At 42.7% G+C, this 17,890-nt stretch overlaps 1 protein-coding gene across 1 annotated transcript in view; it reads right to left on the bottom strand.

Annotated features, from left to right (window-relative positions):
- Positions 1–985: 985 nt before the first annotated feature.
- The window catches only part of LOC128535723 (cytosolic phospholipase A2 zeta-like), a 29,428-nt gene continuing 12,523 nt past the window's right edge, over positions 986–17,890 (bottom strand). The window contains exons 7-20 of the mRNA XM_053509768.1: positions 16,588–16,639; positions 16,355–16,497; positions 15,287–15,379; positions 15,100–15,134; positions 14,659–14,797; positions 8,953–9,089; positions 8,630–8,852; positions 5,976–6,090; positions 5,690–5,827; positions 5,499–5,597; positions 4,128–4,298; positions 2,058–2,227; positions 1,618–1,804; positions 986–1,191 (exon numbers count right to left, since the gene is read on the bottom strand). Coding sequence (XP_053365743.1) covers positions 986–1,191; positions 1,618–1,804; positions 2,058–2,227; positions 4,128–4,298; positions 5,499–5,597; positions 5,690–5,827; positions 5,976–6,090; positions 8,630–8,852; positions 8,953–9,089; positions 14,659–14,797; positions 15,100–15,134; positions 15,287–15,379; positions 16,355–16,497; positions 16,588–16,639 — 1,908 coding nt within the window. The remainder of the gene's footprint in view (positions 1,192–1,617; positions 1,805–2,057; positions 2,228–4,127; positions 4,299–5,498; positions 5,598–5,689; positions 5,828–5,975; positions 6,091–8,629; positions 8,853–8,952; positions 9,090–14,658; positions 14,798–15,099; positions 15,135–15,286; positions 15,380–16,354; positions 16,498–16,587; positions 16,640–17,890) is intronic.

The following is a 17,890-nucleotide window of genomic DNA, read 5'->3' as shown; positions in this document are numbered from 1 at the left end:
TTCCCTCTGGTCAGAAATTCTCTGTTCCCAAATGCAAAAAAAAATAATAATAATAAATCGTACAGGAACAGTGCTGCTCAGTTCTGCTGAAGGCAATTTTAACTAAGCAATTAAAACAGTTGTTCTGTTAAATCTTATTGTATTGTATTTATTTGTTACATAAACAGTTTGTACTGTACTATTGGGTGCTTCTTTCTTCTTTTATTCTGCATGTCTATGGACTGTGGGAGGAAACCCGCCAAGCACAGGAAGAACATGCAAACTAAATGCACACATAGTTGGGAATCAAAGCCACTGTGCTACTTTGCTAAATATACTACATATAAAAAAATATATCTATAGTTAATGTTATTGGACAATTAACTAGTGCACATCTGTGACTCCTTGTAAAAGTTCTATAAAGATTTGATTTAATTTCTTTGAACAATTTCAGAGGAGATGTGGATAGAAGAAAAGCGTGATGACAAAAGACAATGGATGCCACCACCATCACCAACTCAAGACATCTCTATGTAATCCTTATGTGTCACTTACAGTATGCTTTGCAGACAGGCAACACACAAATAACACGTCTAATAAAGCTCTGTGCAATGTAACTGATATCCATTGACCTATTTGACTGACCGAACAATATCAAATCAAGACATGGCCGAATCAGATCCAATTTATTCCAGAAAGGCATTGCAGAGAAGTTGTACGCATCTCTACATACGTCAAAATATGAACAAGAACATGTAATTCCCCAAAGAAGATAATAGAATAACTTATTACATACGGAGGTGTTGCTGCATGACACTGAATATCTCTGTAAATAAGCTGTAGCTAGATAAACTAACATATTAGAACTAGTTTATTATTATAAATTGGTTTATAGTTAACACATATAAATCAGATTAAAGAATTTAACCGTGTTGTGGTGTAGCTGAATTTAACTTTGTTTCATACACCACTTATTCACATTTACTTTGCAGTTATTTGTACCATGCTAACAAGCCCCCTTTTTGTTTAAAGCTTTCTTTAGTGCATTTATAATGGTTTTTTTGTTGTTGACAATGTTGTAGTGAGAGAGGTCCACCAGTCTTTGGAAGTCTTCTGAAGAATAGGTGAGGTTTGAGGTTACATATGGAGAGTACTTAGTGTTCACATCAATATTTCCCTCTTTTAACTCTTGCTTTCCTATTCTCTTTACTCCTGCAGTGTGAAAAAGCATACACACACACACACACACACACACGTTCAATGTTGTCAGTCTTCTTTTATTCATTCAAGCTGTTTTTTCAGTGCAGTGGAACTACACTCTAGTTATTGATAATGCTCATTTTAGAAGTTAACTGCAGTGAATTCTTACTAGATGCATGAATCATAAAATCCTCAGTGCTGACTTAAAAGTTCATTTGGGTCCTACATAAACACTGTACAGTGATAATCTTACATTCGTGGTATTGATTCAACAGTGGAAATTTTGCTGTGTAGCATTCCACACCTGGCATTTTTTTTTATTATTTGAAAAAGTTCTTGTGCACTATTTTTACTTAACTTGATGTAAATTTACAAGCAAATTCGCAAAAAAACTTTAATGATCTAAATCCAAAATGCAAGTAAATAAAGTACAGTTACCTGGTGCTTTGTAGTCCTTAAATGAGACATTGACCAGCGGAAAGTGGAGCACTATGGGAGCATCAGGATTTTTCTCATCCATAAACACATACACTTCCTCTTTGTGCTGAGATGTATACTTGCTGAAATCTATCTTTGGGAATGGTACCTGATGATCAATGCAGTATTGCTGAGTTTTCTTCACGACCTTACACAATAGAAACATATCAAGAACATTAACCGTTAAACATTCCTTGAAAATGGTGAGTGAGACCAGAATATTTTCATGAAACCTGAGTGTGTGTATATATATATATATATATATATATTAAATATATATAAAACGAATGTTGAAGATGAGAAAAGCATTCTAGTATGACTTTAGAATGACTGTATAATGATAAATAAACAGAGAATATAATAAAATACCACCCTTAAATTTTCTCCGCTCTTTATGTTACCTGTAAAGGGTCCTCATCCCAGGAGTAGCTGAAAGACAGAATGATATCGGCACATCTCTGGGGTCGCAGCACAGGAGGGAAAGCTATGTTAATGGCAAATGCAGAATCCACCAAGCTAAGAGTTGAGTCCATTGGAGTCAGTTTGTTTGGAAAGGCATCAGGGTTTGAGTCTGTATATAATATTCAATGAAAATGAAAATGGCAATAAAAAGCAAAACATACTTTTGTTACATTTACATTTAGGCATTTGACAGACATTTTGGTCATGAGCAAGGTCAGAGGTGATTGGTCAGGGAGGTATTGTAGTATCAGATATCTTTTCTTCAGCTGTTATTACCCAGCTTGCTCAAGACAGTGATGTGTTTTGCATTCTAAGATGCTTTACTGCTAAGCAGTGGTTATTTGAGTTACACCCGCTTTATTGTCAGCTTAAACCATTCTGGCCATTCTGCTCTGATCTGTAGAGCTAAGAATACACCACTGTTTCAACAGCCAAACTTTGTGAAATCGCATTTTTTTTTTTATTCTGAGAACTGACACAAATAGTAACAAAAGCTCTTACACTTAAAATGTGGTCCTGCTGACACATAATAATTGTTAAAGAGGTAACAGGTTTATTTACACTCAACAAAAATATAAACGCAACACCTTTGTTTCTGCTCCGATTTTTCATGAGATGGACTTAAAGATCTAAAATTCATTCCAGATACACAATATTACCATTTCTCTCAAACATTGTTCACAAATCAGTCTAAATGTGTGATAGTGAGCACTTCTGCTTTGCTGAGATAATCCATCCCACCTCACAGGTGTGCCACATCAAGATGCCATCCAGGGGTAGCTCAGTGGTTAAGGCATTGGACTACGGTTCGGAAGATCCCAGGTTCAAACCCCACAATCACCAAGTTGCCACTGTTGGGCCCTTGAGCAAGGGGTCTCGACCTGACTCCAGCTCGTCGCCGTAACAGACTTGAGTGGGCAAATGCTCACATTCGATGGCATCTGGCACGTTGGAGAGGTGTTCTCTTCAAGGATGAATCTCGGTTTACATTGTTCAGGGCAGATGGCAGACAGCGTGTGGGTGAGCGCTTTGCTGATGTCAATGTTGTGGATCGAGTGGCCCATGGTGGTGGTGGGGTTATGGTATGGGCAGGCATCTGTTATGGATGAAGAACACAGGTACATTTTATTGATGGCAGATTGAATGCACAGAGATACCGTGATGAGATCCTGAGGCCCATTGTTGTGCCATACATCCATAAACATCACCTCATGTTTCAGCAAGATATTGCACGGCCCCATGTTGCAAGGATCTGTACACAGTTCTTGGAAGCTGAAAATGTCCCAGTTCTTGCATGGCCAGCATACTCACCGGACATGTCACCCGTTGAGCTTGTTGGGATGTGCTTGACCGGCGTATACAAAAGCATGTACCAGTTCCCACTAATATCCAACAACTTTGCACAGCCATTGAAGAGGAGTGGACCAACATTCCACAGGCCACAATCGACAATCTGATAAACTCTATGCGAAAAAGATGTGTTGCACTGCATGAGGCAAATGGTGGTCACACCAGATACTGACCGGTTCTGAGTCCCCAGACCCCCAATAAAGCAAAAAACTGCACATTCCAGGGTGGCCTTTTATTATGGGCAGTATAAGGTACACCTGTGCACTACTCATGATGTCAGATTAGCATCTTGATGTGGCACACCTGTGAGGTGGGATGGATTATCTCAGCAAAGCAGAAGTGCTCACTATCACACATTTAGACTGATTTGTGAACAATGTTTGAGAGAAATGGTAATATTGTGTATCTGGAATGAATTTTAGATCTTTAAGTCCATCTCATGAAAAATCGGAGCAGAAACAAAGGTGTTGCATTTATATTTTTGTTGAGTGTATGATCCTATTAGTGTAGTCAGTGATTGTACATTTATAAAAGGTTATAAACGCATGTTCAGTGACTTTAAATTATGACAAAAATATTGGTGGAATATTGTAAAAATATTGTTAGCACAAATATTAAAATTAGTGAACATAAAAATAAAGTCAAATAAAATGTCTGACCGTTTGAGATGTTGAAATTTGGGCTTTTGGTGTACAAGTTGTGTAGGAAAAATCCTCTAAGGAAGTTGAACACACTACTGATAAGGGGGCGGCCATTTAGGAAGTTGCTCAATGCTGAATCCACTGAATCGACCCGTAATGTATCTAGTGCTGGACACCCTTCATCTTTCTCTAACAGCCAAAGAAAACTGCATGTTACTCAAAAGTGCAACTATACAAAAAGGTAGTAAAAAAAATGTTTGTTCGTATAAAAGGTTTGGCCAGCAACAAAATAGAAAAAAACTTTTAAAAACATAAATATAACTAGTTGCATGAATAATATATGCCTGTGGAGAGAAGGAGAATTAGATATTATTCTTAATATTGCCCAAAAGTTTGTAGACATTTAGTTGGAATTAATGATAATAAGCAAATTAATTTAGACAAGGAAAACTCTTCAACCAATGTGAAGCAGCAAAATATCACATACAGTAGACAAGAACTTTCAAAATATCATGTTCATAGATATAAGTACAGTACTGAGATGCCTCTTGGATCCTTTTAAGGTCTTAATTGCTAAAATTCTTTACATGATTCCTTCCTTTCTTTTAAAGCATGATTTAAGCATGAATCATAGTATTTTATGTTTTGCTCACATCTCTTGTTTATCAAAAGGTACAGGCTGTTTTTTGGAGCCTTGTAATGAAAACTAGAGCATGGGCAAAGCAGGGTTTTTTTTTTTCTTTGTAAAAAAAAAAAACTACAAAGTTATGGAATAATGTTCAAGACTCAGCCACAGCCTCAGTGTTTTAGTCTAAGCTGAAAACATATTCATGTATTTAGCCAAACTTTGTTTGTTAATAGGTTTGCTGTTAGGTAAAGTATAAGATCCAGAGGACTCGTGGACATACAGTCTTTTTGTAGGCTGGTATGTTTGGATGCTGTCTTTTCCCACTCTTACTGATCTGAGAGGTTAGATGTGTCAGGGTTCACATGGTGAACACTGCTGGTTCTCATCACATGGTGGCCTCTGGCTGTTGCTGCTGATAGACCTGTGTGGTCTACTTGGGAATGATTGTGGTGATTGAAGACGTGCTTGCGACACACATATAGCAGGGAGTGATTTATGATTGCAATGTCTGGTTTTATCCAAATGAGGATGGGTTCCTTTTTTCAGTCTGGTTTCTCTCAAGGTTCATTCCTATTGTCATCTCAGAGTTTTTCCTTGTCATGGTCACCTTGGTGCTCATCAGGAAAAACTGATCATGCAAATTTTTTTCCTTACATTTTTCTAATTTCTATACATATATTTTAAAATCTGCTTTTATGTGACAATTCCCATTCTTAAAAGCACTAAACAAACTTTGAAAACTGATATGAAAATGTACTTACCAATCTTGTCTACCTTTTCTCCTGTGTGGGATGGTGTCACGCCAGTAAAAGTCCTCCACAAGTGCATCAGATTAGTAGAGAAAACACTGCTCCATATGCCTTCATATATATTATATATATTTATTTATTTATTGATTGATTTATTTGGAGAATGTAAACGAGCAACTTTCTCTCACAAACATTGCACTGACCCAAGAGGAAGGAAATGCGTGTTTCTGGCAGCTTCTTAACCACATGACCGAGGTAGAACTCACTCCCAAAATTTTCCACAGGGACAAAGGCTCCATACTTGCAGAATCCCACCTCAAATGGGGTAAACTCACACCACTCTGAAATTAACAAAATAAATTTTTGTTAAAGGAAAGTCAAAATAATTACTACAATTGATTTTTGAACGCATTTGACCAAGTGTAATATATGACACCAGCATTCAGATTATAGCAGGTCGAAATATAAAGGTTAATGTGCAGTCTTTACCGGGGACTGTTGAGCCATTTATTCCCTTCTTTATGTTCACTGCTGTGTAGATTGGGAGTGGGTTCTGGCCCTCAGAGACCACCTTCTTCTGGTCAGACAGTATATCTGTTTGTTTCTATATATATATATATATATATATATATATATATATATATATATGAGTGAGATCACAACAATGTTGTTAGCATCCTCATCTGATGTATCATTCCCCATGTTGCTAACAACACACAATAGTCAGACCAGGAAGCTAACTTGAGTTTAATTTAGAAACAGATAATTTTCGAATTTTAACATCAGTAAAACAACATAAAAGAAGCTACACACTACAGGCAATTTGGTCAGTTCGCCTAATCTACATGTCTTTGGACTGTGGAAGGAAACCGGAAAAACCCACCAAGTGTGCGGAAAACATTAAAACTCCATGGACACAGACCTGAGGCGGGAATTAAACCCAGAACCTGAAGGTGCAGAGCAACCGTGGTAACCACTAAGCCACCATGCCTCCATGCCAAAAACAATAGTGGTCAAATTTTAAAACCACAGGATAAAAAAAAAGACATGATCAAAAATCCTCACAACTGGTTTCTCCTTTATTCTCTGGTTTCTCCAAACAGCAGCCTGCAAAATGTTTGAAGTATTACTGTTATTATGTCACAATGTGTTGTTTTAGTTTAGAGTTGTTTAGGCGAGAATGCAGGTGTGTACAGCTCAAAACCTCCATCGGTTATTAAAGATTACGTCTATTAAAAAAAATTGCCTCAATGTTTTTGGAGACTTGAGCTCTATGCAATCCCCGGGAGCTCTGTGCTCATGTACCCGCCCAAAGCAGCCTCATCTCGGAAAGAACTTCTAATACAGTTATAGTATACCTGGGAGTTTCTCTAGCACACTGTATATCAGATTGATGGACATGAGTCCTTATCTGTAAAATTTTTGGCACACATTAAATCTATAATATTGTTAAAAGATTTATTGTTTTTGTTCTTAATTTAATTTTAAAGTAAACAGTAAATAAAGTAGTTATAGTTTAAATTGGTAAAATAAATAGTTTTATATTGTAATATAGTAAGATGCGGACTGTTTGATGTCATGTTGGCATTATAAGATTTGTTCTGAAAACTTCTAAATAAATAGAATGTTTTTATTTGTATTACATTGTATTAAACACAAAAAAACCCTTTTTAAATAAGATTTACAAGAGCCTCTTGCTTTTATTGTTTCACTGATTACCGAGTGTTTATGTTACATTTACAAATTGCCATTTTGGGATTATATAGGATTATAATGGATTATTCTGTCTGTCAAAATTGAGTAATTTGCATTCTTATTATGTGACAACCTATTTACATTATGTGAAGTTGTTTACATTTTGGGAATTTTTTTGACAACAAAATGTATTCTGTCTACTAAATCAAATGGAATGTATTGGAGAGTGTTATTTTTACCCATTGTTTGGGTCAAATTATTAACCCAGCGCATTAACATTTACAGTTACCCAGAATCCTGGGTTAAATGGTAAAGCCCAGCACTTGGGTCAAAAAAACTTAGCACATCTTCTGCCCACTAGTGACCAAGCTAGACTTTTTAGAGTGTAAATTGTCTTACATTTGTATAAATGTTTTATATGAGTTTTTGTACTAAATAATATTTATGCTGTATAATCAGGGCCTCGTGATACTGTGTGTGCTTTACAAAGTCAGACTCCATTCAAATCCCCAGGTGTGGTGTGAACATGTCTCAGCTGTTTACACCTATACTGTCAGAGAAACTAAAATGCACCCCTTCCCACTTTAAGACCTTTATGAATCTGTGGCCTTTCTGAAGACCTGCAGTGCTTCAGGCCTCTTCTTAAATTTGTGTAAATTAAAAAAAAATTGGATTCTAGATTCTAAAATTAACATTGTTTTCTGTTTTTAATCCCTGGGATGGAAGAAATTGGAATTTTATTGTTTTTTATATGTTTTTATTGTTTTATCTATATATCATATATTATTGGGTATTATTAAAAATGTATATTTTATAAAAAATGTAAATAAATAAACCAGAGAAAATTGTTCCATTTGTATTTTCCATTTGTAAAATAGCATGAAGATTATGGGTTGTGTATAAAGTGATTAAGAACAATACAGCGCATGTTATGATAAGGAAAATCTCAATTTCTTCCATTCCAGGGAACGTTATGATACCATGTATGTGTAACAGCTTTCTCCTAGTACAGAAAGACAGATTTAATGTGTCATTTACGCACTTAAATATTATGTTGGTGTCTTAAGAACAATTTGATTAGACAACTACTTAGAAAATGTCATACATATTCAGTTACAATCGTATCTGTATGCCAATGGTGTTTTTTAAAGTTTGAGTTGGTGTTTTAATTTAGGTCATTTAGCTTCATCCCTAAATCTATCTGTAAGGAATTTGAAAGCAACATTGAACAGTAAGCTGATGTTTGAGAAACAGATTACTGTTTAAGAAACAGTATTATTGTTTTTCAATTTAGACTGTTATAAAAGGTGAAGCTTTGTAATATAAATCACAGGCTTATTTTTATGCACTCATTCTAACATCTTAACACTGGAGTATTTTTTTTTAACTCCTTAATTTCATTATGTTTTTTCTAACAGTGTAATTTCTATGCAAATAGGGAAGCAGACCTTTCCAAAGACAAGCTGTTCTATAATGAGACCCCAGGTATCGATGAATGAGACTGAGTAGCCCTCTTTCTCTCTGTTCTGCAGCTCAGAGCGATAATAATGTAGTTGCATACGAGAAAAGAGACTGGCTGGGCTCTTAGACAACTCCCTCTGAACAGATCCTATCGCTTCATCCAGATTTTCCTTTGACCAAAATGGGTTAGTGTAGAGATTGGCAGTGGTCCTAAAACAGAGAAAGGGAAATACTTAAGGAAGCATTAGGTTATTTTTTTTATTGCACTTAATAGACAACATAAGATCCAGCAACAGGTGGAGCCACCAACCACGTGGAGCCAGACACAGAGGTCATGTAAGTGATGACATCCAACAGGCCGAGGCTCTGCAGTCCTTTCAGAGAGCCGTATGTCCCTGTCATGGCCCTCGAGCCGCCTCCTGAACACACCACAGCCACCGTTGGCACCTACGTAAACCATACAAGCACACACACACACAAACAATATACCTTTATATAGTAAATAATTTCTTAAAACAGCACAATAGAGATCTCCATCACATTTATTCTTTATACTGCTTATCCAACACAGGGTCATGGGAGGTCTGGAGCCAAGGTGTTTGTGGCATAAGGCAGGGTACAGCATGGATGGAGTGCTAATCCATTGCAGGGTATACAACACACTCTCACACTATGGCCAATTTGGGGATGTTAATTAGACTCAAACTCTACACATAGCCTCAAGGTAAGACTTTAGTGATTACATTACATTTAGTTTTATATAATCCAATTAAGTAAGCAGCTGTTGTAAGATTAAGTTCCCCTGTTAGGTGATATTGATTGTAACATAGGTTAAATAGATTTCATGGTAAAGGGGTTAATACATTTGCAAGGCATGGTAGGTATTTGACTTGTACCTGTCATGCACACTCAATCAGCGACCGGCACTAGGACCCGGAAGTAAAGCGGTCGCGAATCAGGAAGTATAAGAGGAGTAAACAAACCACGATTCAGCGCTCAGTCATTGAGTTCAGCCCATGTCGGTTCTGGTTGTCCATCATCGATTCGTGAGTACTCACTTTATTTGGGTTTCGCTTTCTGATCTTGAGTGTGTGTTTATAGGACGCATGTTAAATTTGTGTTTTTCCCTTGCTCCCCTTTTGTGAGAGTCCTTAGACTAAAAAGCGTGGTTATCCTACCTACTCGCTTTCTTCCGCGTTTGGGTTCACCATCCACGCTACATTGGGCTAATCGCTAAAGCTAAGTCATCTGGTCGCCTAGGTTAGTTCATCCTGACAGAATGACTGAGCCAAAAGCGGTGAACCCAGCGGATTACGCGCATCTCTGCGACGTGGTTGACCAGCATGCCGAGCTAATCAATAAGCTAACCGGGGAGGTCGCTACTCTGCGCCAGGGCGTCCAAGACGTCGCGGCCTTGCGCCGCGAGGTCGCGGAGCTCAGGCGGGAGAATGCGGATCTTCGGGTGGCTGTTGATGGCGTGGCGAGCCGGCCTCCCGTCGCGGCGGTCGCGACTCCGCATCACCCCGCCCCCCCCCCTTCTTCTGGTGTCTTTCTTGCATTACCAGAGAAATGGAATGGCACGGACGGGAAGTGTAGTGTGTTCTTAACAGCGCTTGATCTGGTGTTTGAGTTTAATTCCACCAAATACTCCACCGATCGGCTACGCATTGCTCTTCTCGTTTCGTTGCTAACTGGGCAGGCAGCTGAGTGGGCCACGGCAGTGATTAAATCAGACTCGGACACCGCCCATTCATACAATGAATTTACACGCCAGCTTCGACTCACTTTCAAACACCCTGCAGGCGAGGTGGAGACCGACACTAAGCTCTATCACCTGCGGCAGGGTGGATTGTCCGTGAGCCGCTACACCGCAGAATTCAGAACCCTCGCCGTGCAGACATCTTGGGGAGACGCGGCGCTCCGGACATCCTACTACGAGGGGCTGGCGTCACGCATAAAGGATGAGCTTGCCGGACGAGAGCTTCCAGCTACGCTGGAGGGATTAATCCAGCTAGCCCTCCGCATCGACCAGCGCCTTCTCTCTCGTCCGAAGCCAGCCCCGAGGACCCTGCCGCCTGCTTTTACCCCTCACCATCCTACACCTCCACCACCGACCATTTTCACCGCTGCCACCACTGGACCTGTCGGATCTCCACCTCCTGCTGTGGTTGACACCGGAGCCGGGGAACCCATGCAATTAGGACGCGCCTCCCTGACTACAGCAGAACGCGCACGCCGGTATCGAGAGGGGGTTGTGTGCTTACTGTGGGTCCGCGGCACACCACCGGGCGATCTGCCCTCTTCGTCCGGGAAACGCGCAGCCCCGGTGAGCCGGAGGAGAAACTCACCGGGCTCCCTCCAAATCTCCAGCACAACCAACACAACCACCTCTCGTCTTACTATTCAGGTAATCCTCCAATTTGGCCACAAACGAGTCAGAAGTGCAGCGTTCATCGACTCCGGTGCCGCCGGCAACTTCATTGACTCCACTTATGCCAAAGAACTGGGGGTAAAGATTGAGGCGTTATCCCAGCCAGTGCAAATCACCTCCGCCTCTGTCATCCAGCCCCCCATCACCCACCCGACTCAGACCATCACCCTCATTATCAATCAACACCACAAACCCATCCAATTCCACCTCACCTCCATTTCCTCACCTCCCATCATTCTCGGATACCCCTGGCTGCTACAACACGACCCTCTATTCTCCTGGACTAAAAATAGAATCCTCCAGTGGGGGCCGACCTGCACTGAGCTGTGCCTACGGGACCCAGCTGGGACGTGTTCCACGGAGTGCCCCCGAACGCCATTCCTTCTGCCTACCGTGACCTGGCTGCAGTCTTTTGTAAACGGAGAGCTACTCACCTTCCACCCCATCGCCTGGCGATAGAGCTGCAGCCAGGTTCTGTTCCCCCCCGTGGCCATCTGTACTCACTGTCGGCGGCTGAGACACATGCGATGGAGGAATATGTCGCCAGTGGCCTTCGCCATGGAACCATCCGGCCCTCCTCGTCGCCAGCGGCCGCCGGCTTCTTCTTTGTGAAGAAGAAAGGAGGAGAACTTCGTCCATGTGTCGACTATCGGGGGTTGAATAAAATCACTATCAAAAACCGACATCCATTGCCGCTCACCAACTCAGCCCTGGACGCCCTCTCTGGTGCCACCATGTTCACAAAGTTGGACCTCCGGAGCGCCTACAACTTGGTGCGCATCAGAGAGGGTGATGAGTGGAAAACGGCCTTCATCACTCCCACAGGACATTACGAGAGCCTGGTCATCCCCTTTGGACTATGCAATGCACCCTCGGCCTTCCAACAGTTCATAAACGATGTCCTGAGAGACATGTTAGGCCGATGGGCGTTTGTATATTTAGACGACATCCTTATCTACTCTCGCACCACCGAAGAACATATCCAACATGTACGGGCAGTTCTTAAGAGATTGCTCGCTCACCAACTGTACTGTAAGTTGGAAAAGTGTGCTTTTCACCAGCACTCCACCACGTTCCTGGGTTTTGTCATCTCGTCCCAGGGTGTGGCCATGGATCCGCAGAAACTGGAAGCTGTCCGTCATTGGCCCCTACCCAGGACGCTCAAACAGCTTCAACGGTTTCTCGGGTTTGCGAACTTCTATCGTCGCTTTATCCGGGGCTACAGTACAGTTGCAGCACCACTAACCAGTCTGACCAGGCCCTCCTCTCGTCCCTTCCATCTCACTCCTGAAGCCACCTCCGCCTTCCAAGAACTCTGTCACCGCTTCACCACTGCACCCATTCTTCTTCACCCAGATGCCAACCAACCGTTCGTTGTAGAGGTGGACGCGTCAGATGTGGGCGCTGGCGCTGTTCTCTCTCAGCGAGGTCCAGACCAGAAGCTACACCCCTGTGGCTTCTTCTCCAAGAAATTTGACCCCACTCAGCAGCGATACGGGGTAGGGGACCGCGAGCTGTTGGCCATAAAGTGGGCCTTGGAGGAATGGCGTCACTGGCTCCAGGGCGCCAGTGAGCCGTTCATGGTCTGGACGGATCATCAGAACCTCATCAACATCCGGAATTTAAAACTACTTAACCCCTGACAGGCACGGTGGGCATTGTTTTTTGAACACTTCAATTTCCATCTGTCATACCGCCCGGGCTCCAAGAACACCAAGGCCGACGCCCTCTCCCGCCAACAAGAAGAGGAGATGCCCCGGGCGGACCCCGTGCCTGTCATCCCCACCTCACGGATCATCGCACCCATCCACTGGGACATAGAGACAAGGGTTCGCCAGGCTCAGGCTGCGGAGACTGGGCCGGCAGGTGCGCCGCCTGGACGACTCTTTGTTCCTCAGCGTCTGGTTCCCGAAGTTCTCCAGTGGGGCCACTCCTCGCCCGTCGCAGGACACCCAGGGACTCGGCGCACACTACAGTTTGTAAGACGGGCGTTCTGGTGGCCCACCATAAGGAGGGACGTTGAAGAGTTCGTTCAGGTGTGCCCGGTGTGCGCCAGGGCCAAGGACTCCAACCAGCCTACCTCCAGGGAGGTCCAGCCTCTGCCCGTTCCGCGACGGCCCTGGACGCACATCGCCTTAGATTTCATCACGGGCCTGCCGGTTTCCGAAGGAAAGAACACCATCCTAACCATCATCGACCGGTTCCCCAAAGCCGTACACCTGGTGGCCCTCACCGGACTCCCATCAGCCAAAGACACCGCCGAGCTGATTTTGGAACACGTAGTCTGCCTGCATGGGTTCCCCAAGGACATCGTCTCGGACAGGGGGCCCCAGTTCACCGCCCGGTTCTGGAAGGCCTTCTGCCGTCTGATCAATTCCACCTGCAGTCTGTCCTCCGGTTATCACCCCCAGACTAATGGTCAGACGGAATGGGCCAACCAACAACTGGAGCGCTACCTGAGGTGTTTTGTTTCGGATCACCAGCGCTCCTGGGCCCGCTACCTCAAATGGGCCGAGCTATCCCACAACCTCCACGTCTCTTCAGCCACCAACCTAAGTCCATTTGAGGTATGTTATGGTTTCCGATGTTCGACCATCAAGAACCGGAGGTTGACGTACCATCGGCCCAACAGTTGGTCCGTAGGTGTCGGCGGTTATGGAACCAAGCCAACCTCACCATCCAACGTGCCAATACCACCTACGTCGCCCAGCATCGCCGCCGACACCCTCCGGGACGATTGTACCACGTAGGTGACAAGGTATGGCTCTCCACAAGGAATCTGCACCTGCATACAGAATCCCGCAAACTATCTCCCAGGTTCATCGGCCCATACCGCATCACCCACCGGATAAACCCTGTCACCTACTGGCTCCAGCTGTCTGCGGCGCTCCGGATCCACCCAGTTTTTCACACCTCCCAACTAAAACACTTCACCACCTCTCCAATGAATACACCCACCCCCCCTGCTCCTCCTCCCCGGATCATCGACGGTGGTCCCGCTTACACTGTGCGCCGGATCCTCGACTCACGCCCTCGGGGCAGGGGCACCCAGTACCTGGTCGATTGGGAAGGCTACGGCCCCGAGGAACGGTCTTGGGTCCCGGCCCGGTTCATTCTCGACCCCGAATTAATCCGGGACTACCGTCGTCGGGTATCCTCCACCCCAGGACCGTCAGGAGCCGGTCCTGGACAGGGGGGTACTGTCATGCACACTCAATCGGCGACCGGCACTAGGACCCGGAGGTAAAGCGGTCGCGAATCAGGATATATAAGAGGAGTAAACAAACCATGATTCAGCGCTCAGTCATTGAGTTCAGCCCATGTCGGTTCTGGTTGTCCATCATCGATTCGTGAGTACTCACTTTATTTGGGTTTCGCTTTCTGATCTTGAGTGTGTGTTTATAGGACGCGGGTTAAATTTGTGTTTTTCCCTTGCTCCCCTTTTGTGAGAGTCCTTAGACTAAAAAGTGTGGTTATCCTACCTACTCGCTTTCTTTCGCGTTTGGGTTCACCATCCACGCTACATTGGGCTAATCGCTAAAGCTAAGTCATCTGGTCGCCTAGGTTAGTTCATCCTGACAGTACCTGAGTGGGATCCAATGGAACCTGAAGGTTAAGAATTTTCTGCAGCGCACGAGAGACCACCTCTTTCCTCTTCACCAGAAACACCTTTTCCTCTGCAGGTATATCAAAATCCAGACGCACCTTCATGTCCTCCTCAGAGCTACACACACACAAACACAAGCACACGCACGCACACACACAGAATGAAAGTCATAGGTATAGAGTAATAAAAAGTTAAAAGCATTTTCCAAGAAAGAATCAGTAAGACAATATGTCCTTGTTATTAACACATTACATTATTCTTTATTAATGAATAAGTTAACTTCATTAATGAGGATGTTGTGAATGTGAATCTAGTTTAGACGCGATGTGTATGATCTGTACAGACAACTATTTATTTTTTTCCACTATAATATTTATAATAATAATATAACAATTATAATAAATATCACTAATATTTACCTTTCTACTCTGGTTAAATGCAATTCTACTTTTTCCTGAGGAGTAAAACAAACATTATTAGCACATACAGTAATCCTTTATGATTACTACAACATGATACTATAATAATGATGCCATTTGTTAAAGAAAAAACTTAGAGATGTTAAATGTAAAGAGTAATTAAAACTAATATTATGAGTTGTCTCACCTTTGCCAAAGGAAGAGAGAGTGTAAATTTACTGGTGGCAACAAAAGGGGTTACAGGAACTACTGCAGAGCTGGAGGTTGTATCATCTTTCAACTATCCTCAAACAAAACAGATTAGACAGGTAAACAACCAAAAGAGAAAATATGTGGGTATTGATATCAAACCAGGACTTGTGATTAAATTTCTCATTAACGAAGGAGTGAAACTGACATTTAAAGAAAATTTCGAGCACAGTATGGTACTGTATGAGACGTTTAGCCACAGTAAAACTTTTAAATGGTGCAAACGTTTTAAAGAAGGCTGTACATCAGTGAATTATGTTCCTGGCCAAGGTAGCTTAGAGCAAAATGAAATAGTTTTAAGTAAACATTGGTGAAACTACTACAGTACAGTACACTTTTAGCCACCTCAGCCAGGAACATCATTCACTGATGTACATTGATGATTTTAAGCATACAGCAAGTTGAATGCTTAATCCTTATAAATCGACTTGTCGGCAACTTGAAGAGACGCATGTTTTTGTTGGAACTGTATACACAATTATTCAGGGACACCACTTGAACAATACCAGAAATGGGAGTTAATTCTATATCCTCCATACAGTCATGACGTCAATCTAAGTCATTTCCACATGTTTGGACCATTAAATAATGACTCTGAGAGCCCAAAGTTTTAGTGTGAAGGAAGGAGTCTAATCATGGCTACTGAGAAATCTTTCTACCTTGATGTAACCAAGCACTTGTAAAACACTAAGATTAGGGTAGCATGGGATTATATAGAGAAATAAAAATATTTTTTACTGAGAAAAAAAATGTATAATAACTTTTTATTTACTGTGTGAAAACTGTGATTCTGTGCACTTAACATACCCAGTTTGACTTAAATGCTCCTCATCAATAATAACACATATCCTTCCCAAAGAATTAAATGTTAGATGTAAGCAATGGTTCTTCCTATGTATTTCACAGATAAGATTTTTTTAAGCTTCTTTATGTGTAATGTAAATTATATTATATGTAATTTTTTAAAAACAGTTCTTAACACATGATAATGTAAAACAAATTATACCATTTGTAGTCCAATCTCAGTCTCCAGGTTTTTGTTGATGTAGTAACGAAGAGTCTGCATGAGGGTGCTGTTCTTGCTGGACATTGAGATCACTTGCTTTTCATTATATGCTCCCCGTACATTTAAGTGCAAGTCATTATTAACTAAAATACACACAATAAATAGAGGACACTTATGTGTAAAATTTCCAATATACTGTATAGTTTTCACTGGAAACTTTTCTGTCTTCTTACTGTCTTTTGGCAGTTTGTCCAACTTCACCTCCAGAGTAGAAAATGGGGCAGCCTAAAATCAAAACGTGTAAGATGAATGGAATCTGCCCATATTATTTCTTTTAGTCCATATTTTTCTGTTAAGCTAAAACTATGTGTATAGATAAACCATATTTTAGTATATATACTGTACTGTAATGCAAAAAAAAGTAATATTTCTTTAGGATCGTGCCATTTGCTTCTTTAGGAGATACGGAAAGCTTTCCTTAAAGAAATATTTACAGTACAAGTAGAACTTCCAGTTTTGTACTTTGCATTCTCTGATAATACTTTTCTAAACCCACCAACCACTTATACCACCAAACACCTTAACACTAAAATTCCTCCGAGATGATGTGCCAACTGATTAGTGGCTGCCTGAAAGCATTTAATTGCTTTTATTTCTATACAGAAAATTTCGAGCACATCAGGTTAGTGGCACCAGCTTCCCTTTCTAAAGCACTATGCGAGGCGGAGCGCGTTGAACCCATAATGGCAGAACATCACGGCGAAAGAGCTGAGCGACCTCAGGGGCGCTCGGTAGGTGAATCTAGCCAGGGACAGGGCTACCCCTCATGGTTACGAACACAGAGGTTTCGCGGTGATGACATGTTGCAACGGTAGTCTCGAGGCACGGGACAGCGTACCCCAGCAGCCGTTAAACTAGCTCCTCCCGCAACCGTCATTGTTCCCCCAACCAGTGCATTCAACTTCCGGTCGGGACGTGTATGAAATCGTGCTTGCCGAGCAGGAAAAGGATCCGGTTCTGCATAGGGTGCTAGATTGGGTTAAAGCGGGTGTGATACCGGATTACACCGCAGTCGCTCATCTAGGGCGAGAGGTAAAAGCACCTAGCGTTGCACGAAGGGTTACTCTACCGCCGCTGGGAACGGTCGCGCGGCGCGGGCGAATGCTTTCAGCTGCTGGTACCAAGGTCTTTGCGAACATGTGTACTGGCGCATGCGAACAGGTGCATGGACATTACAGTTCGGGACACTTCGGGGTGAATAAAACTCTGCGGCAGTTGCGCGCTCATTTCTACTGGCCGGGCTGTCATACCGACAGTAAACCCTTTGTTCACCGATGCGACCTCTGCATGGCAAAGAATGGCCCCACCCAGCGCTCGCGAGCACCGCTGCAGGACTTTCATGTGGGGGCACCTATGGAGCGTATGGGTGTCGACACACGCCGGCGAAACGTCGAACTCTGCGGAGGCCGGACCACCTCAGGACAATGTTTGCGCTCCTCCCTCCTCCACAAAAGGACCCCGGCGTTCACACCGCCA

This window comes from Clarias gariepinus, chromosome 13 (genome assembly GCF_024256425.1).
Source record: "Clarias gariepinus isolate MV-2021 ecotype Netherlands chromosome 13, CGAR_prim_01v2, whole genome shotgun sequence".
Classification (NCBI taxonomy): Eukaryota; Metazoa; Chordata; class Actinopteri; order Siluriformes; family Clariidae; genus Clarias; species Clarias gariepinus.
The sequence above is the reverse complement of the archived record's forward strand: the minus strand, read 5'-3'. Positions and strand labels throughout refer to the sequence as shown.